The following is a 22,571-nucleotide window of genomic DNA, read 5'->3' on the forward strand; positions in this document are numbered from 1 at the left end:
TGCACTGGAACGACTGTCTAATGACGGCACACAGAAACAGAACAACAACATAAAGAAAACATGGAGGACAGTAATTAGTAGGTGGCCAGTAAACACGATTTAACATGTTCTCCAGCATTCCCTCCTATTAGCAGACCAGGCTGGGCAATAATCTCTCAGTGACAGATCAGCCTGTGGCTGAAGGCATTTAAGAAACTGGTCCCATCCCTAGAAGGATCAGAGGAGGAAATGCTTTTGCTGGTTAGATGCCAGAATAGGAAGAGTCATTTAAGGTGCTATCTATCTATACCCAAGAAGACCTCAATTTCTTTTCAGTGGGCAGCTACAGCTTTCTGGGTCCCCAGCTCTGATCTATGCACATGTGGGTCAACCTGCACTGTTGTCGACCTCCATTGTTGTAGTTCGCCAAGAGTCAACCTTGGTTTTTTAAACAGTAGCTCCTGGATTGGAGCTCAGTGAGTAGCCAGGGCTGGCCAGTGAGTGGAGGGCCTGTTCTGTCACTATTTTAATCTCTAAAGGCAGAGTCTCTCACTGAACCTGGTAGCTAAGCCCCAGCTTTTTATATGTGGGCCAGGCATTTAAATGCAGGTCCTCATACTTGCTCAGCAAGGGTCCACTCTGATTAAGCCACTTTCTTAATGTTTTAAGCTACGCAAAACAAGAAGTCAAGAAAGGGAAAGAAGACTTTAAAGTCTTGACAGAAAGGCTGCCTTGTCGTTATTTAGAAAATATATCAGAATAAAAGCCAACAGTATTTATCATCTTTAAACATAATTTAGCAGATACCTGGGTATATTTCTTAGAGTCTGATGAGACAATATCATTAAAAGAGATATTTTAGCAATTATTTTAACATTCATTTTCACAGTTCATTTGAGCCTAAAAAGGGAGAAGATAGAAACACTGTGTCAAATCAATCAAAATTAAGAGAACCAAAATGTGGTCATTTGTTTCAAGATCAAGCCCTGTTAAGATGTAGAATAAACTCAAGTCCCTAACAACAAAACGTTTCTCAGTCTGGGTAAGTCTTTCACATCCTCAAATTCCACTTAAGGTCTTCATGTCTCCATTGTAAGAAGCACATACTTAAAACAATGAGTTACTCTATTAGGCAAAGTAAGGCCAGCTTAAAACAAGAGCAACAACAACAACAACAAAACAAATGATCCTTTGCTATTACAGTTACACATAGTATCCATACATTCACAAACAGAATTAACAGGAAGCAAGAGTATGCTTTGTAGGTGGTCCTGCCCAAACCGGGTCCAATCCAGTTCTCCATCCAAGTACCAGTTCAGGCATTCCTTTTTCTGGAAATAGAGCCCCAGCTCTCCCCCAGGCCCACTTCAGGTACCCTCACAATGCCTGGCACACCTCTCTATTACATAACTTAGAGCCAGCACCTACATCACATCACTAACCTGCCAAGTTAGGCACAGATAAGAAGTGAATGACTTGGCCCAGTCACAGCTGGTATTTGAAAATAAGTATGTCTGACTCTTAGCCACTACGCCATAAACAATGTCTAAACTCATCACCTTGCATGGTGAACTAGGCAAGAAAGGAGGATACTTTGCATCTTTCACTCTCAGGACTGGAACAACATGCAGAAAATTCTATGTTCCTGTTCAATAAAGGCTACACTCTAGAGTAGACAGAAGCTGACATTTATATCCTTGCTCAGACTGCTTGGTTAACATGTACAACAGCAGGAAATACCTCTGGGGCCTGTGAACTTACTTCAAGCTACTGTATTATTACAGGCATGGTGCTCAGACCTGTAATTCCAGGTTAAGAAGATTACCTCCAGTTTAAGTTGAGCCTGGGCAACAGTGAGACAGACAATCTGGGATACAGAAAGAAACCTTGGGGGCTGGAAGAGATGGCTCAGTGGTTAAGAGCATGGGTTGTTCTTCCCAGAGGACCTGGGTTCAATTCTCAGCACCCACCTGACAACTCACAGAAAGAACCTTGTCTCAAAACAACAACAACAAACAAATAATTAGAAACAAACAAACAAAAAACCCACCTAGTCATCACAATCATGGAACATTCCCTCCAGGAGGGAAGGAGAAGACATAAGACTCAGAAAGCTCCTGAGTTACAACACTAACAAGACCTCTAAGGTTATAACAGGCAATAAGCAGCTGCTAGGGAGAGAGGACTCAAGGACCAGTCAAGCTGCATGCAAATTGTTCCCGGAGCTGTAGAGATGCAGCTTTACAAGTCATCACTTATGCAAAGGTGGGCTTCTTGGAGATGGAGCTGCCTTTTGAGCGACCATCTGCCTGTGAGTAAACCCTCACCTATACTCCTGTAAGTAACCCCAGTAAATGCACTGTTTTACCAAGCTGGGCGTGAGGGAAGTGTTCCTTTGGTCCATCGTCAGTGCCCTATCTAGGGTGAACAGAAGTTTGTTCCTGTCTCCCCAGGAAGAATCACACAACAAAACTGACACCCAAACAGGACCAACAGAACTGACGATGAGTAAGAGAGCAGAGGCTGCTCATTCCCTGCAACAGGCACTGAGATATGCAACTGAGGCTGATCTGTGTGAGGACAGGGCGCTCCTCTATCAGCAGTCCTGACAGAACCACTTCTTCCCATGGGTATGGGATGATGTGCCTCCTTGCTATTTGGTGCTACATGCTACATTAGACAGATGACAGGACATGCAACCAGGGTCAAGCCGTCTAAGAGTAGGGTATCCCTGGGGATAATCTCCAGGTGGCCATCTTCTTCTACTTGAGATGGATAGCATGCTTCCTTGACTAATGGGGTCCATCCTGTGAAATGGTAATGTCTCAAACAGATAATAAAAGAACTTGCCTGTATAAAAGAGGAATTATGAGAAAAAGGCATGCAGATGCTACCCACTGGCAGAAAAGTGGGAAAAGGAAAAAGGTGAGATGGAGGTGTTTGGCTTGCCATTTCTCACAGCTGGAAGGATGTAATGAAAAGATAGCATATGTTAGGTCTGTGCTAAGGAGCCCTTTTTTGATTCCAAAAACTTAGAACCATGGAAGAATGAGTGAGGCAGGATAGAGCAAAGTAGAAATGCTAGAAGATACTTCTCAAGTCCCACCTTTAATACAAAGGAAGGAAAAGCCCATGATTTAACAGGCAGATGGGGACCTAAACAATGGCATCAGGGCAGGAAACTGATAATCACAGAATACTCTGCATTGAACTGATTAACTTGGGAAAAACTCTTAATTGGGGAATGAAGAACCCCTTGACAGCCTAGCTTTTTGAGGCTGTAAAAAAACAGGGGGGCATATGGGACCAGTCTGAGTGCCATGAAGGCAGAGAAACTAAGTGTGGTAGTTTGAATGAGAATGGCCCCCATAGGCTCATATATTTGAGTACTTGGTCCCCAGTTGGTAGAACTATTTGAGAAGGATTAAGAGGTGTGGTCTTATTGGAGGGGTTGTGTCACTGGGGGGTGGGGATGGGTTTGGAGGCTTTAAAGACCCACACCATTCCAGTTAGCACTCTCTGCTTCCTGTTCACGGATCAGGTTGTAAGCTTTCAAGTACTGCTCTAGTACCATGCCTGCTTGCCACCATGTTACCCACCATAATGGTAACAGATGCTAACACTCTGCAAAAATGAGCCCCAAGTGAAATGCTTTCTTTTATAAATTGCCTTGATCATGGTGTTTTATTATAGCAATAGAAAAATAAACCAAGACACTAAATTACTCATCTTTCCCTGAGACAGAAGCTGCATAACCTGAAGCAATGCAAACAATAGCAGTATCTATGGACTGGCAGGGGCATCATCAGAAAGCCTTGGTTTCACCAGCTAAGGGCTCCATGAATTTCATTAAGACAATAAAAGGCAGCATTACAGAGGAAGTTCGGCAGAAGAGGAACAGTATTTGATGACTAGTTCACCTGATAGGACTGTGTTCACAGCAAAGTTAAGAAAGAAGCTGAGGTCAGGCAGTAATGGCACACACATTTAATTCCAGCACTCGGGAGGCAGAGGCAGGTGGATCTCTCTGAGTTTGAGGCCAGCCTGGTCTATAGAGCAAGATCCAGGACAGGCACCAAAACTACACAGAGAAACCCTGTCTCAAAAAGGAAGGAAGGAAGGAAGGAAGGAAGGAAGGAAGGAAGGAAGGAAGGAAGGAAGGAAGGAAGGAAGGAAGGAAGAAGCTGAGAGGCTAGAGAGATGACTCAGTGGTTAAGAGCACATACTGTTCTTGCAGAAGACCCAAGTTAGATTCCCAGCATCCACACTAAGGGGCTCATAATCACCTGTAACTCCTGCCTCAGGGGGATCCAAAGCCCCTGGCCTCTATGAGCACCTATACTCATATGCATGTATCTACACATAGACACGCACATTTAAAAATATATTAAAAGAAATAAAACAGGAGGGAGGAAAGAAGGAAAGGGAGTGGGGAGAAGGAAAAGTTGACTCAGCAAGGACTTGGCTCTGGTGGTGTCGCTGAGCCCTGAGGTGGGACACAACCATTACTGTGTAGGAGAAGCGCCTGCAGACCTGGATGACTTCGGCTGGCGTGTAAGCCAGGTGTGGAAAGACAAAACGCATCAGGAGGGGAGGAAAAGCAGGTCAAAGCAGGCAGGAGTCTGTGCAGGCTCTAGATGGTGAATGTGCCGAGACTGTGTGGAGCAGAGAGTTCTCCTACGGAGAAAATGACCAGAAGGGCAAAGGCTGTGCCAATGAACTTCGGAAACCTGAGCACAGTTCAGGGAGGACACAACAGCCACACAGGTGAAAGAGATGATGAAGCTTATCTTGGGCTGGGCAGTTCAACATCCAGAATATGCAGTGCATTTCTGCCCCACCAAGAAAGTTTACTGCCCGTGGTGACAGTTCACCACACCTAGAGCCTTTTCACAGCCAGGAGACTGATGGACAGGAAAGTGCCACAGTGGTAGCCCAGAGCCTCTCAGAGAGTGGGTTCTAGGGCCTACCACAGGCTAGAGCAAAGCACTGTTCCCTTTTAGCCTCGAGCTAGGCTGAGCAGTACAAGCTGGCACCACAGAGACCACTGGGGTAGAAATGTACAGCAGCCACAGCCAAAGTAGCAGTTGCAGCAGCCTCCCAAGATGACAAAACCCAGATATCTCATGGAGAGCAACTATAGATCAGAGAAGGCCAGATGGAGTAGTGTCTCCAACATGCCACTGTAATCAACACTGATCTTGTGTGCATGCAAACAAAAGAAATGCTAGAACACATACATCTGTGAGTACATGCAGGCCAGAGGTCAGCGTTGGATATTGTCCTCAATCACTTCTCAACCCACTGAAACTTGAGTTCACTCATCAGCTAGATCAGCTAGCGAGCATGTCCCAGGAATCCTGGTTCCACTCCCCAGCACCAGGACTAAAGTGACCAATGCCATGCCCAGACTTTTCCATCATGCTAGGGATCTGAACCCAGATCCCTGAGTAGCACTTAACAGCAAGCCCTTAAGGGAGTCCTCAACATTGTTCTCTAATGAAACAAATGATGTACACAATGAGACCGTTTTTGAACTCTACAAGACCTTGCTAAGATTTCTTTTTTAACACCCTCCAAGACAAACTGGCACTTGCTTACAGGGGATAAGATAGGACTTCAAAGATCCTTACCAACCTCTGTTAAAAGGCTTGATTATCTGTGGGAGCCCGTTTTCAGGTTCCTCGTGGCTTTACTCAGCAGATCTGCATAGAGAGGATGATTAGGACCACGGGCCTGAGTGCAGGTGTCTGAGATGGTCTGTACTTGGCTGTGCTGGAGGGAGGTCTTTTGCTCCACCCCTTGGTGTCTCTATAAATACCCTGGGACAGAGACAGTCAGGGCTCGTTGGAATAGGTTCCAGGCCCTCTCGAGGTGAGCCTTTATTTTCTATCTGTTTATCTCCAAAATCTAAATCCTTCTATCTAATATTTCCTGCTGAACACACTCAAGAAAACTCTGGGGAGCTGTGGGGTTGGTGGGTAAATGCCCTGCAATTATCTCCTTTAAAAAAAAAAAAGGCTCAATTATATAATGCTCTATTATCCCTTGAGGGTCTTACAGATTTGAAAAGGATCTGGAATAACAATAAAAGTAAGAGTTAAAGAGTTTGAACAAAGGCACCACACAGAGGTGGAAAAGGGACTCACAGGAGCCATAATGGTGGATGACAGTCCTGGTGCTAGTGATGGGTTACCACTCTATGAGGTAGCCAAGGAGCTCCCCACACTCATAAAGGCTACTGCCACTACTATTAGCTGCATGCCCAAATTAGATGGTCAGTCCCCACTGTTAAAAGAAACCACACACTTTGGCAGCAGGACATGTAGAAGCCAGGCTGTGTGTGAGTGAGCTGGAAGCTCTGTCCTTGCTGGTTTTCATAGTGCTTGAAAATGCTACGCAGGCTGTGTAGACAGAACTGTCACCAGCAGTCTTGTTTGGTTAGGACACTTCATGGTATACTCCCCACATACCTGGTAAGATGTGTCCACTGAAACAATAGTAGAATGCTTGTTACAGGCGCCATTGACTGCTGACTGGACTGAAGGCCCTCTCTGTAGGAGGGAACTCATGTCTGACATTGTAAACCACAGCAAAGATTCATGGCTAGATCCAGTGGGGAAGCAACTGCTATTGTTGATTTCTAAAGAGGTATCCTGTGCCCTCAAACCACCTTCTAAAACATTTGTGTTCACACCCATAAGCCACTATTGCATCCCCACTACAAAGACAACTTCTCTTCTGCATTGGGCAGTGGTATGTAGAGCCTTATAATTGGTGAATCGCTCACGAAGAAGTGACTGTTACTGTCACATAGTGACTCAGCTCTCAGTTATAAAAGAAAGAAAATAACCGGACATCTACGTCACCTCCTCCAGGGAACACAAAAGAGCAGGCAAGAAAAAATGTAAATACTGGGGGAAAGAGTGGAACGCATATAGCTAATTTCTCTAAGGTTTTCACTCCCTCTTGGAGGGAAGGTGGAGGCCTACAAGACTTGGGAAATAGTAAGTTTCACAAGGCTTGGGAAACTCCTGAATGTTACCAGGTTCACAAGACCTCTCCTTAAAATTATAAAGCAGTAATAATTGCTAGAAAAAGGGGCCTCTAGGACCAGCCAACCTGCTTGAAAGTTATGCAGGTAGCTCCAAGAACGCTACTCATGCTGGGTTGGGCTTCTTGGTGATTCCACTGCCTTTACACACCCACGCTCATGTAAGTAGCCCCTCCCCATGATCCTCTGAGTAACTCCAATAAGGTCACTGATACACTAAACTTGGTAGAAACATTTGTCTGTTGTCAGTGTCTCCCTGGAAAAGGCCACCCAATAACATACAACTTGTTTCCAACTACTTCTCTTATTCCATCTACTCCCTGAACTCAGCTGTACCAACTTTCTTTCCTCTCTGCACCAGTACAAACCAAGGCTGCTTTTAGTCTTTTCGGTTCCTACAACCCTTAATCAGAGTCTGTCAAAGTGTCGGGGGTTTCAATCTCTAAGCACACAGTCGGATGTCACCAAAAGTACTCGATGGTTGTATAACAGATTCTCACTCATTTAGACAGTAAAGAACGAGACATTCAAATTCCAGGGAGAACTCTTTAAAACAAAAAAATCCCATTTACACAGTAAGTAAAATATGTACAAGTTCAGAAGCCAAAGATACACAGCTTCTTATGTAAACCCACATTTAAAACATATACTGAAAACTTCAAAAATATTTTAACACAATTTTGATTCAACAATTTCATCCTAAGAATATGCCACATATTTCTATGTCCAACTAAAATTTGGCTGTTTGAACTGACATTATTAGACTTCACTTTTCCATCAGATACTGCTTAATAACAAAAGTTCTGACACATCTTTAGGAACTGTTTTAGCTTCAAATTGGGAAAGCAGTCATATGAAGCCAGAGAGAAGAAATCTGAGTGCACAGGAGGAAAGAGCTAGTAGCTACTTCAAGTGGCACCTAGAAGAAAATAATCTCAGCCCCGTGACATATGCATCTTTTGATGATGTGGAATACTGTGCCAAGGTGTGTGTGTGTGTGTGTGTGTGTGTGTGTGTGTGTGTTTTAATGTTGACAATCAGTATTCTTACTTTCTACTTCTTTTAAAGTCCTGCAGAGTGGCAAGAGTACACACAACACAGTGACAGCAGGTGACAGATGGGCCATCTATCTGCCCAGCTCACCCAGGGCTCATCACTGTTTTCATACACCCTGCCTTATTTGTTTACTGTTTGGCCAACTGGGCGTTTCAGTTTGCTTTTCCTAGTGTGGAGATTCCTATGCTACTGTAAACCAAATAGATCAGTTCCATCTTGTCCTACAGGGAAGGATAGCAAAGAAAGGGATATACGTTAGCACGCTGCTGTTAGGGATGGGAGGCAGCCATGACCTCAGCTCACAGGAGAGGGCTGCCTCCAATCCTTCATGGTACACTCAAGGCAAAGGTGGTAAATCTATTCTTCCAAGAGCTAGAAACTTGATATTTAATTTTGTAGGCTGTATACTCTCTGCTGCAACTACTGGACTATACCATTAAATTATAAGAACAGCCATAGAAAATATAGAAGTGACTGAGCATGACTGTGTTCTGATAAAACGTTACTTATGGGCACTAAAATATAAAGTGAGTATAATTTTCATGTCACAAAACACTATTTTGTCTTTCTTTTGGGACAGAGTCTTCCACATGCAGGAACTTGCAGTCTTCCTGTGTGGTCTCCTAGGTGCCAAGATTAAGGGTGTGTGCCACCATACTTGTCTCAAAGTACCACTTTTCTTTTGCTATTTTTAACCACTTAGAAACGTAAAAGGAAAGCCAGGCATAGTGACACATACCTAAAGTACTGGCACTAAGGAAGCAGAAGCAGGACAATCAACAGTCCAAGGGCGGTCATCCATGAAGAGTTTAAGGTCAGCCTGGGTGACATGACACCAGACCCTAGCTTAATAGCCCGCCTATATAAATAAATGAGATTTAAAAAATTAAAATACAAAAGCATAAGGATCAAACAGGATAGATTCGGTCGGTTGGGAACAGTTAAGGTATTTTCTAAAGGGGCTTCCACATTTTTATCTTATACATACTTTCTTATGTTTGTGTGTGTTTCTTATGTTTGTGGTGCATATGTGTGTTTGGTATACCTCTGTGTGTGTGTGTGTGTGTGTGTGTGTGTGTGTGTGTGTGTGTGTGTGTACATGTTCCACATGTGTATACACGTAGAGGACAGAGGTGTCTTCCTCGACTACTTTCCACCTTATACACTGAGGCAAGGTCTTTTACTTGAACCCAGAGCGCTCCAATTCAGCTAGGCTAACTAGCTAGCTTGCTCTGGGTATTCTAGCTCCACTTCTCAACAGCTAGGATTACAAGCAGGCTACCATGCCCACCTGGTATTTTTGTGGGTCCTAGAGATCCAAACTCAGGTCTTTAAACTTGTGGAGCAAGCACTTTACCAACTGAACCATTTATGACCTATCACCAGGCCCCTTTATCTTACAAATACATACATTTTATGTCTTGTCTTTTGTTCCTTCCTGTCTGTCACACAATAAACTCTTCATAGGCTAAGTTGTGTATAACCTTATATTCTTCACTGATTCTGTTGTACTGCCCCACACAGAAAGCAGACTTGATTCATGTCTCCTGAACACAGGCATGCCTGTCACTTGCTGGTACTGAAAGATCAGTTCCTACTTTAAAGAAACTCTTAAGTTACATAAATAGAATTCTTACATAAATAGAATGCCCTCTGGGAGGAGGGCATATAAAATGACTCAATTGATTTCATCTAGGTTCCAATAGTAACAGGTAATAGAACCTCAAGTAAAATAAAAGCTTTCCTCTCTCCCTACCCCAACTTCATTTTAAAGAAAAATGATTTTCTGCTTTTATCTTCTTACAGAACATGGAAGGGAAGTTACTCCCATTTTCAAAAAAGGCTTAAAACTGACTTTACAGATATTTAAAGAGAACTAATTATGAAGCTTTTTTAAAATCATACATTCAAAAATACAACTAACTTCTTCATTTTCTATATTACTCAGCTAAGAAACTGCAGAACTTAGCAAAGCCTATTAACTAAATAGTGAAGGAAATAGAAATGTTCTGAAAGTATTTAAGAAATTAGCTGATTTTGAGCCATAACCACCAGTAAGCACCATACAAAACTCAAGCTTCAAGGAACAGAACACTAAAAAAGATCTTACTTAAGTGATCTGTTGGTACCAGGATAACCTTAACCTATTAGCAATTCACAGTAACTAGAAGGCAATTTATAACATGCAAATCCTGTGGGAAATGCTGCCTCCTATACTGTATTTGAAGCGAACAAAGAACTTATAATTTTAACTTCCAAATTACCATGAGAACAATCTACACACTTTTAACAGTTAACAATACTTAGTGAGTACCAGGAATATTGGAGAAGCAGGGAGGGATTCTGTGGAAACAAGTGGACATGGTTTTCTTACCTTTGATGGTCATTTGTACATCAACATCCTTCTAGATGGGCACATATAGAAACCTACAAATGCTCTGAGGTTAACGAACGTGAATGGGAAAACAGAACCAATGAAGAGATAGAAACATAAACTGGCATTCTAACAAAGAGATAAGATTTCAAGCTTCTATGCTTGAGGGAGGAGAAAGAGTAGCTCAGGCTGGCTCAATCACAGTCCCTATACTTTCCAGCATTCTTGGCTCAGTACCACAATCTGGGAGTTGACTCCTGCTCCAAAGCTTGCTCCTGTAAGATTTCAAATAGAGTTTATGTGAACTGTGTCTAGAACTAGATGATGGCAAGTCAGTATACTACCATATAACCTCCATGAGGACTTGTCCGACCTCAAGTGAATCATCCTGTCAGTATACTACCATATAACCTCCATGAGGACTTGTCTAACCTCAAGTGAATCATCTTGTCAGTATACTACTATGTAACCTCCATGAGGACTTGTCCGACCTCAAGTGAATCATCCTGTCAGTATACTACTATGTAACCTCCATGAGGACTTGTCCAACCTCAAGTGAATCATCCTGTCAGTATACTACCATATAACCTCCATGAGGACTTGTCCGACCTCAAGTGAATCATCCTGTCAGTATACTACCATATAACCTCCATGAGGACTTGTCTAACCTCAAGTGAATCATCCTGTCAGTATACTACCATATAACCTCCATGAGGACTTGTCCGACCTCAAGTGAATCATCCTGTCAGTATACTACCATATAACTAACCTCCATGAGGACTTGTCCGACCTCAAGTGAATCATCCTGTCAGTATACTACCATATAACCTCCATGAGGACTTGTCCGACCTCAAGTGAATCATCCTGTCAGTATACTACCATATAACCTCCATGAGGACTTGTCTAACCTCAAGTGAATCATCCTGTCAGTATACTACCATATAACCTCCATGAGGACTTGTCCGACCTCAAGTGAATCATCCTGTCAGTATACTACTATGTAACCTCCATGAGGACTTGTCCAACCTCAAGTGAATCATCCTGTCAGTATACTACCATATAACCTCCATGAGGACTTGTCCGACCTCAAGTGAATCATCCTGTCAGTATACTACTATGTAACCTCCATGAGGACTTGTCCGACCTCAAGTGAATCATCCTGTCAGTATACTACTATGTAACCTCCATGAGGACTTGTCCGACCTCAAGTGAATCATCCTGTCAGTATACTACTATGTAACCTCCATGAGGACTTGTCCAACCTCAAGTGAATCATCCTGTCAGTATACTACTATGTAACCTCCATGAGGGACTTGTCCGACCTCAAGTGAATCATCCTGTCAGTATACTACTATGTAACCTCCATGAGGACTTGTCTAACCTCAAGTGAATCATCCTGTCAGTATACTACCATGTAACCTCCATGAGGACTTGTCTACCTCAAGTGAATCATCCTGTCAGTATACTACCATGTAACCTCCATGAGGACTTGTCCAACCTCAAGTGAATCATCCTGTCAGTATACTACCATATAACCTCCATGAGGACTTGTCCAACCTCAAGTGAATCATCCTGTCAGTATACTACCATATAAGCTCCATGAGGACTTGTCCAACCTCAAGTGAATCATCCTGTCAGTATACTACCACGTAACCTCCATGAAGACTTGTCCAACCTCAAGTAAATCATCTTGTCAGTATACTACCATATAACTAACCTCCATGAGGACTTGTCCAACCTCAAGTGAATCATCCTGTCAGTATACTACCATGTAACCTCCATGAGAACTTGTCTATCTCAAGTGAATTATCCTGTCAGTATACTACCACGTGACCTCCATGAGAACTTGTCCAACCTCAAGTGAATCATCCTGTCTCCCTTTGTTGAGCTGAATGTTTCTTTTAAGGAGGGTACTCTGTGCTAAGTATCTGCTAGTGCACAGTACTTGCTTCAGTACTTAGTGACACAGACACTAAGGCCTGTGTCCCCTCTTACCATGGTTTTTATTCATAATCATAAACTTGACTCTGCAATCAAGCTAGACTCGAAGAGGAATAAGGAAAATATGTAACTCAAATGTCTTAGTTATGGTTTCTAGTGTGAAAAATCACCACAAACAAAAGCAACTTGGGGAGTAAAGGGTTTCTTTCTTTTTACAGCTTGTGGTCTACCATGCAGAGAAGTCAGGCTAGAAACTCAAGATAGGAACCTGGAGGCAGGAACTGAAGCAGAGACCATGCTTGCTCCTCCTGGCTAGCTCCATCTGCATTCTAATACACCTTAGGACTACCTGCACAGGAAAGGCAGGACCCACAATGGGCTGGACCCTTCTACATCAATCATCAGTCAAGACAATACCCCACAGACTTGCTTACAGGCAATCTGATGGAGGCATTTTCTCAACTGAGGTTCCCCTTCCCAGATAACTCTAACTTGTATCAAACTGACAAAAAACAGAAATAAACAAACAAACAAAACAAAACTAAGCAGGACAGCAAAGAACCTCAGGGAGAGCACAAGGGTTACAGGATATTGTCAACAGACGGGCGGGATGTGCTCTCCTGAGCTGCAGAAGGAATGGTCTAGTGGTTAAGATTCATACAAATCAAAAGCATTAGAACAGTCCTCAGCTGGCCACAAGGATCTTCTTCATGCCTTCTCTCACCCTCCTAAAGACCAGCATATAAAAATAAATCAATTAAAAAGGGAAATCCACTGGTAAACTTTCATCAGAATTCAGAGTTCATATATGCCGCATATGCCTCCATTTATTAATCACCTACTTCTCTTAAAATTGAAAAGCATGTCAGCTCAGAGGCCTGTGCCTGGTACCCTGGCAATTGTTTCCTTCCCATTGGTCATGTGATTGTATCTACAGAAGACTGGAGAGCAGTAATTCCTGAAAAGTCTGCTATTCTTGAGCTGTTAGTAATGCTATGTCAGGGCTGCTACTCATCTCCAGTAAGACTGGCCTGTAGCCCATGAAGGAGGTTTCTTGAGCTGAACACTGCCTGGCATTCACCAAGTAGTTATAGAAGGCTAGCTTTAGAAATGAGACAGACAGATTTTTCTTATCTCCTTTCTGGGTACTGGGAACAGATAAGGTAAGGCAAGCGATACCCCAGATCCTCTAAACTCTAATTTTATATGTGTTAATGGCCAAAATCTTTCATACAGTTGCCCAAATAAAATGGTGACTAAATTGAAATAGGAAACATAGCAAAGTGGTTAAGAGTCCAGACTTAGAAAAAACAAACAAACAACTTCTTATAAGAGAAATCATAACACACAAAAGCGGGCCACACCAAGAATTCCACACACTCACTGCCCAGGCAGCAAGAACCATTCGCAGCCAGTGTGTTTCAGCAGCACCCCAATACCTAGCCCCTCACTGCAGCAACACTGGCTTTCTCACACTCAGTGCAGCTTATTTCGAGGCTACTGTCAGACTCCATTTATAGTGATCTCAATAGGCGAGAGGGCCCAGACTTTGAGCTGGACAGACTGGAGTCAAGCTTGGGCTGTGTCATCACGCACCCTGGCGGTTCACCTAGCTTTTTAGAGACTGCCTTTCCTCAACAAACATGTGGCAGTAATTTCTGCTTTTCCAGATGGTACTAGACGTGAATTGAGATAAGAAGGCATCAGAAGACAGAACCTGGAGCTAACACATAGAAAGTGGCAACTGCATGGTGGCTGGGGTGTGATTATCATTTCCACTAAGGCTCACACAAGACAAAATGGGCCAAAGCCTACTTGAAAGAAGCCCCCAGAGTTCAACCTCCTTGCCCTGGGAATTGGAACAGACTAAGAACTCGTACCTGATCCCATTAGAAAGCAGGAAAGAGCAACTTGTGGTAGCTGAGCAGCAAGGGCAATTCTGGAGGCAAATGATAACTTGCCATTAGAGATGTGGTTTGCCTATTAAAGGATGAAGAGGCCCCCTCTTGCAACAGCTGTCCTACTCACTGCTGGCTCCAAAACCTGAGGCAGGCACAAGCCAGACAAGCCAAGGCTTCCTCTTTACAAGTGCAAAGTAAAACTTTCAAGTCCTGAAATCAGACTCCTCTTGTAATAGGACTAGCGAGAAATCATGTATGTAAAGTGTCAGAAAACCTATAGGGTATATATTATATATATTATAGAAGGCATGTGTGCTCACCCTCCAAGGCAGTGGGGACCCAGAACGAGCTCAAAGGAGGAACTGGGTTGTTGCCCTCCCACCCCATCATGTTCAGCCCTCTAGCAGAAGCAGAGTGAGAAAAACTTCACAGTGTTTATAAGAGAGAGACACGAATCCAAACACTCAGTGAAGTGCACATGTACATCAAGTCCTGGATGATGTGGCTTGTAGCTTCGAGGAGACAAAACTTAGGCACACTGGAAACTGGCTTTGTTCAACTTTTTTCTTTCCCAACTAAATGAAAACTGCTAAGGGATGACTCCAGAAGGGGTTCTGTTCACTCTTTAAAAAAAAAAAAAAAAAAATTCAGCCAGCAGGAGGCAGTGGCACTTCCTGAGGAGCCAGGAACAGAGGATACAAGGGGAGTTTTGTGCCTCAAGAGGACTGAAGAGGGAGAACAACCATATGGGCAAATCCTTTGAAGCACCAAAACAGTACTTACCAGGGCGAGGACAGGTTCCCATCCTGAGGAAGTTTGGATTTGATATACAACAAAAGAGACAGATGAGCATGGCCTTTTGCAAGATGGGAAGAGGTAAGGATGCAGGAAAACTTAAAGGTGCTCAAGGCCCAGTAAAGCATCCTTGCAAAGGCTGTTGTGAAGTCAGATAAAGCAAATCCACGGCTCTCTGAAACCTCTCATCTCAGTCAGTTATCATGAACTATATTCTCTGTAGCTTCTGACACATTCCCATGTTGGTTCTGGAAACTCATCCATTTGAGATCAGTATTTCTTTGGGGGAAGGAGTCATTCATTACTTTCAACTATGCAAGCACTATCTGACCTTTACAATAAAAGTATGGCTGCTAGGGCTGTGTTCTGAATTTTAAGTAGACACAAATTCATTCTTGGAAAACACCAAATGCCAAGCTGGTGCTATTTCCACTTAACTTATGTAGTGTCCAAACAAATGAGATTCCTCAATGATAATAATGGCATTCCTGTGCCAGCCGCCTGAACAAGCACAGGTCACAACCCTCATTCAGAGTATGTCACCCTCACATCCAATGGCACAGGTGCAGGACAGTCCAGTCTCTGCTTCCACTCTAAACACAACCTAAGCCAGTTGCAGAACCAGCACTGGGGCTTAGACGGCTCACATTCATTTCAACAGAGGCTCTAGTGTGTTATTTCAAGTCTGCCGCTAACAAAATACAGCTGATAAGACTTATTTTTTGTGAGTGATAACGATGAAAAGTTAAGTCTCAATTTCAGCTCTAACCTACTAAAACTGTTTGAATAATTGATTAGACTGTAAGTCAAGGCAATCAAATTTATTTTGGGTTATGCAATCACAGAACTGATTACTTTTCAAATAAAAATCCAGAGCACCAGATTACTTCCCAGAATAAAAAGAAACAAGTAGTAGTTTATATGAATGAAAGCGAGAGTGGATGTGTACGGGAACGTGCTTGCTCCGGTTTTGCTGGCCTCCCCCAGAAGCCCTAACATAAGAGTCTCCAGGCTTAAATCTATGAACAATGCTCAGAAAATTCTGTAAGACAACAAAAAGCAAGTAATTGTGATATATAGCTCCAGATCAACAATTAGTCATTTAGAAGAGATTGATTCCTCAAGGTATTTTAGAGATTCAAGAAGTACCTTGGATGGAAAGCAAGAAAAAAAGTAACATACCAAAAAAAGGCAGTTTATTTCCCACAGTTAAAGGAGATAGATTTCTCAATGATATTCACTCATGTATCCTAAACAACAATCCTTCAGAGTAAAATACTGCTACTCTAAACCTATCAGTGAATGAAAAGGCACTTTTAACTGTGATTCATTTTCACAATTATAATCTACTTCAAGCATGCCTCCCCTAGATAACAGAGGTCACATTGAAGATAAAAAGCTAGGTGTCCCTTGGGACAAAACACTGAAGATGGGATGTTCCCTAACAATCCAATGAAATCACCTGGGCATGGGGGATGAGCTACCCTTTTATAGATATAGAGATGAGCTTCCCTTCTCATGGACATAGGGATGGACTTCCCTTCTCATGGATATAGGAAATGGACTTCCCTTCTTATGGATATAGAAGATGGACTTCTCTTCTTATGGATATAGAAGATGGACTTCCCTTCTTATGGACATGGAGATGGACTTCCCTTCTTATGGACACGGAGATGGACTTCCCTTCTTATGGACATGGAGATGGACTTCCCTTCTTATGGACATGGAGATGGACTTCCCTTCTTATGGATATGGGGATGGACTTCGCTTCTTATGGACATGGAAATGGACTTCCCTTCTTATGGACATGGAGATGGACTTCCCTTCTTATGGATATGGGGATGGACTTCCCTTCTTATGGACATGGAGATGGACTTCCATATCTTCTCATGGATATGGAAATGGACTTCTCTTCTCATGGGCATGGGGATGGACTTCCCTTCCTATGGATATAGGAGACGGACTTCCCTTCTCATGGACATGGGATGGACTTCCCTTCTTATGGACATGGAGATGGACTTCCCTTTATATGGATATAGGAGATGGACTTCCCTTCTTATGGATATAGAAGATGGACTTCCCTTCTTATGGATTTAGAGATGGATTTCTCTTCTTATGAACATGGGGATGGATTTCCCTTCTCATAAATATGGAGATGGATTTCCCTTCTTATGGATATGGACTTCTCTTCTTATGGATATGGGAAAGGACTTCCCTTCTTATGGATATGGGAATGGACTTCCTTTCTTATGGACATGGAGATGGACTTCCCTTCTTATGGATATGGGGATGGACTTCCCTTCTGATGCTGAACCTGAAAAATAAGTCCCACTAACATAGGAAAGACAAGACTCCCAGAGGGGCAAGACAAAAAAAAAAAAAAAAAAAAAAAAAAAAGACCATAAAGTACTGAAAGTGACTTTTTTTTTTTTGAAAGTGACTTTTAAATGAATGCCAGAACTAATCTACACAAATAGATGATGCCCTCTTTCAAAGTCATTACCTGGGAAATTAATTCTAATGATGCTGGTATGGGCACTTGGGAATTTGTTTTGAGCCTGGAATTTCCCATATTCTTAGAGCCAGAAATTACTTGACTTTTCATGCTAAATTTAGCAGCAGTCAAGAGTCCTAAGAGTACTGATGCTTTTCCTTGTAAAGTCCTTGCTGCTTGCCCAAGTTGAGGTGATAAATGCCCTCCTAAACAATCACTGTACTTCTCAGTCAGAGCACCTGTGGCTCCATACTGGAACCACTGGTTTATTTCTCACATCTCAGACAAAGCTGCAAAGCTCATTAAAGGAGAGGACTTAGTAAACTTCATTACTGGATCCACAGTCCCACCTCAGTGGCTAGAAAGCTACAGGAATCCAAGAAACACCAAACAATGCAATCTATCTTCAGTGTGACGTGATCTGGGATGCTAATGTATGTTTCCATTTACTCCTCCTCTCTTAGAAAAGGTAAGCATTACTGTGTATCTCTGTAGAGGAAACATTACTTTTTATATCCTGGGGTGTAGATGTAATTCAGTGTAGATGTAGCCAACGGTTTTATCAGACAGAAAACACAGAGCCGATTCAGAGAAGAAAGCCAAGAGGTCAGAGCCAAGAGCCTCACCCTTTCTGATTCAGGGATCCTCCTCAGCCAAGAGAGCTCTCCGAAAGAGGAGCCCTCCTTCCTGTGTGTCTATCTCTAAAGTCTCTCTGTTCTGGCTTCTGATTGGTTGTAAACCCAGTCATGTGACTGCCTCATCACTGCCTTTATGTACCGCCCTCCAGGTCCTTAAAGGCGTACACCACCACTGCCACGCACTTGCTATGGCTCTAATAGCTCTGACCCCAGGCAACTTTACTTATTAACATACCACCACACTGGAGAGTGGACTTGATTATTTTCATTACTTATGTATATATAGAAAAGAGCAAAACTCATGATTACATCTTCACATACTAAAAACTTACAACTTCTCATGCCCATATATGCCAGTCTACCTTACCTAGTTGCAGTATCTTTATAGTGTCTCTGTAGGCTTTCATCACCAGCTTGAAATGACGATAAAGTGGATAGCACAAAACTCTCCTTCCAAAAGACACCAGGATCTCATGAACATCTGTCCAAGTCTGTGAAGAGTCATCTCAGTAAGTAATTTCCATACAATACATTACACAACAAAAGCACACACTGAAAAAGGAACAATCCCAATTAAACCCTGTAAACCTGGATCACTGGCACAAGCGAGATTCTTCTTGTACACCTTACTTTATTACAGACTTATAATTCCTCATGCTGCATCAACAAATCACAAATGTGCATTAAAACCCACATATGTAACAGGAACATTTTAGAGTCTTAATAGGGACAGGCATTCAGACTACAGACTTGTATCTGATGGCAGAGTGGGGATGGGGACAGGCTTCCTGACCTTGTAAGTTGCTCCCAGATGAGGTGGCTGGCAATGCTGCTGGCCCACTCTTACTCTTGCTCCTATGGTACCTGTCTCAGTGATGGACTGAATCTTACCTCCTCATAGAAGGAAGTAATATATGAAGCAATCTCCACTTTACAATTTAAAGTATGCTATGCATAATCTGAACTGATGGTATGACTCTGATGTCGGACAATTTGTTCCAAACTCAGAAACATAAAAGATACTGTTCTTTAATAAATTTTATGAGAACTGCAGAAAAATTTTTAGAAAATAGAAACAAAACCAATTATCGTTACACTAAAAGAGGTCAGCACACCAGTGGGAAGGCTCCAGGGTAGAGGGGCTTGCCACCTTGTAAACCTATGTTCAATCCCTGGAACCCACATAAAAGTGGAAGGTAAGAACTGATTCCACAAAATTGTTCTCTGACCACATATATGCTATGATAAGTGCCCTGCAAAATAATAATGATGACAAATAAAATTTAATGTTTTTTTTAAAGAGGTTACCACCTCTAACCATAAGATGATAGGATGCAAAACAATTCATTTTAAGCTGTATGATCTAAATTTCTTTACCTGTAAATTCAGCAACATTTACCTTACTGAGTGTTGCTCAATAAGGTTATTGAGGAACAAGATAAATAAAAGATATAAGACACTCCGTGTGATTCTGGTGGTCCATTATCATCTAGGTTTGTTTTCCATTTTTGAACTCTGAGCCCCAACTCATTAACATACCTGCAGCTCTACCCACATTTTCTCAAATGAACCAGTGTCCTCAGTGTTCTTCCACATAGTACTTCCCTCCACAATTTCTAAAATGCTTACCTGGCTGACTATCTCAACAAGTTTATTCTTTAAAAAGTATAATAAAGCTCCCAATTTTAAAATATTGAGAAAAAATTTTAAACAAAAAAAATTGTTTGAACTAACCAAAATGAAGAACAACAGAAAAAATAACTTTATGAACAACAAAAGCTAAATAATTTCAAGTAGAAATCATACCTCAAACCAGCAGAGGGTGGGGCTCAGCTTTCTGACCGTCCATGCAGACTCCACCTTGGTTGTGGAGAAAGGAGTGTCACCGTCACATTTCATTTGGAAATGAAGCAGATATATCCATTGGAATTAGTACATTAATTATACTAACCCATGCAAAACGATGTATTTATGAATGTAGAAAAATATTTGTATTGATGCAGAGACTAATGGAAGATATCTCTATTCACCGTGCTTGGAATTTTATGGAATTAACCACTTCACTAATGAAGTACCAGAACACACAAACAAATAAGCAGGGGCACTCAAACAAAACGGAAGCAAAATGCTTGCTGCTTCTTCCTCTACTAAGTCACTCACTATTGAACCGCTGCTGGGTACCCGAAAACCCTGTAGAAACTGCCTTTCAGAGAATGCATGTGAGATCACCAGTGGTCCAGAAGCTTGCAAAGATGCAAGACTTCATAATTTTAAACATACAAGTAGAAGAAACATTGGTCAATTTTATCAAGTATAACATTTTCATTCATCAAGATTTAACATGTGGGGATGAAGATATGGCTCAGTGGTCCAGAGTACTAGCTGCTCTTGTACAGGACCTGGGTTCATTTTCTAGCTCCCACATGGTGGCTTACAATCATCCACAACTCCAGTTCCGGGGTATCTGATGCCCTCTTCTGACCTCCCCAGGCACAAACATGGTTCACATACATATGTGCAGGCAAAACCTCATATATATAATATTTAACATCTTTCAAAAAATTTAAAAGACTCAATAATATGAAATGAAGAGCCTTTTTTGTCTAAGTAAACATTTTATCCACTTACGATATCTTTAAAAAATGACTTGAGGGCCTAGAGAGATGGCTTAATGGTAATTGACTGCCCTTCCAGAGGACCCAGGTTCAATGCCCAGCACCCACATGGCAGCTCAAAACCATCTATAGTTCCAGTTCCGGGTAGCCCAACACCCATGGCAAAACACCAATGCACATAAAATAAAAATGAAAAAAAAAAAAAAAAAACAATTTGAAAACAAAGTATTTTCAGATGATTGTATTCTTGATAACCCCAAGGTTATTCACTTAGATCATATGCAGACTGCAACAGTCACTTTAGAAAATTTCAGAATCTTGACAACAACAACAAAATGGCACCTCAAACTACTACTGATGCTATGATGACGTGTGAGGTAAGTCAATTAAATCAGTGTATACACTGCAACTCAAAGTAAATGCACGAGCACGTGCACGTGCACGTGCACACACGCACACACACAGAGGCACACACACACACACACACAGAGGCACACATGTATGCACAGTGAAAGAAAACCAGATAAACGATCTTGTAACTGTGGTTATTACTAACTACTGGAATTATGGGACATCCCAATGATATAAATTATCTGTATAATCAAAAAGAAAAAGGAAAGTACATAACAAGGCTAAAACTCTGAGCACATATAATTATAAATAGTGGGGCCACATTATCTAGAAAGCCTTTGGTTTTCCAGCATTTGTTTCTTTATTGATTCAAAGATTGAATAGATTGATTGAGGAATTGGTGATTGAACACATGGTTTTTAAAATACATGACATGACACATGGCTTCTTTACTAAAGATGAAAGCAGGGTCTCCATTTATAGCTCAGGCTGGCTTTCATCTCTCAATCCTCTTGCCTCAACCTGAGATGAGTCTTTTAAACAACAAAAAGAAATAGGATTCAAGTTTTGAAAACAATGGAACTTTCATACAAATCTTTATAAGGACACATTCTGTATGCTAAGATCCTCTTCTGAAAAAGGCTTTACTCTGCATGTGATAAATGAAAGCTTGGAGAAAAAACCGTGAGTGTGGTAGTTGGTCCTTTGCCACTCTCTAGTGTCAAGCGAAACAGCCTTCCTTTCTACCCTTGGCTTTATTTCCTTAAACTTCCCTGCTCTGCTATCTATCTAGTAGATCTACTGCCAAGAGAGAAGAGACAAGACCACAATTAGCATTAGACTTCATGTTAGTGCCCACTATCATCTCCTATGACCACCACAGGCACTTGTGCTGGGATAGGCCTTAAGTAATCTATCACAACAGGCTCTGAACAGGTAGCTAACACGATGGTCTACACTGACACACACAGACTTACATTGTGCTCTCCTTCAGTGACACGTATTTCATAGCAATAGGCCAGAAGGATGTCAACTAAACTGTAGTACACTTGATGGCGAGCTGTCTTGTCCAGCAGGTAAGACTTATTCACAAATTTTCGTAGCTGATATTTCTCCTCTTCTGAAAAAGACACTAGGAGAAAACACAGTTTTGAAAATTAAATATGCCATTCAGGTTCATCAAACCACCAGTGCAGAAGATTTGCCAAAATTGGAATTCTGAATATAGAAAGCAAAATCAAAGTTATTTATCCTTAATTCTACATATAAGGCAATTTCTTAAAGGAGGCTTTTCAAGCTTTATTAAGAGCCATGCCTTTGTTCAAACCTTCCAGACCTTTCCTTTCCCTCCTACATTACAATAGCAGTTTCCA

At 41.9% G+C, this 22,571-nt stretch overlaps 1 protein-coding gene across 1 annotated transcript in view; it reads right to left on the bottom strand.

The window, feature by feature from the left end:
• Shq1 (SHQ1, H/ACA ribonucleoprotein assembly factor) overlaps nucleotides 1-22,571 on the bottom strand; it is a 107,461-nt gene that overhangs the window by 46,721 nt on the left and 38,169 nt on the right. The window contains exons 7-9 of the mRNA XM_059258285.1: nucleotides 22,176-22,330; nucleotides 20,039-20,092; nucleotides 18,595-18,723 (exon numbers count right to left, since the gene is read on the bottom strand). Coding sequence (XP_059114268.1) covers nucleotides 18,595-18,723; nucleotides 20,039-20,092; nucleotides 22,176-22,330 — 338 coding nt within the window. The remainder of the gene's footprint in view (nucleotides 1-18,594; nucleotides 18,724-20,038; nucleotides 20,093-22,175; nucleotides 22,331-22,571) is intronic.

This window comes from Peromyscus eremicus, chromosome 3 (genome assembly GCF_949786415.1).
Source record: "Peromyscus eremicus chromosome 3, PerEre_H2_v1, whole genome shotgun sequence".
NCBI lineage: Eukaryota > Metazoa > Chordata > Mammalia > Rodentia > Cricetidae > Peromyscus > Peromyscus eremicus.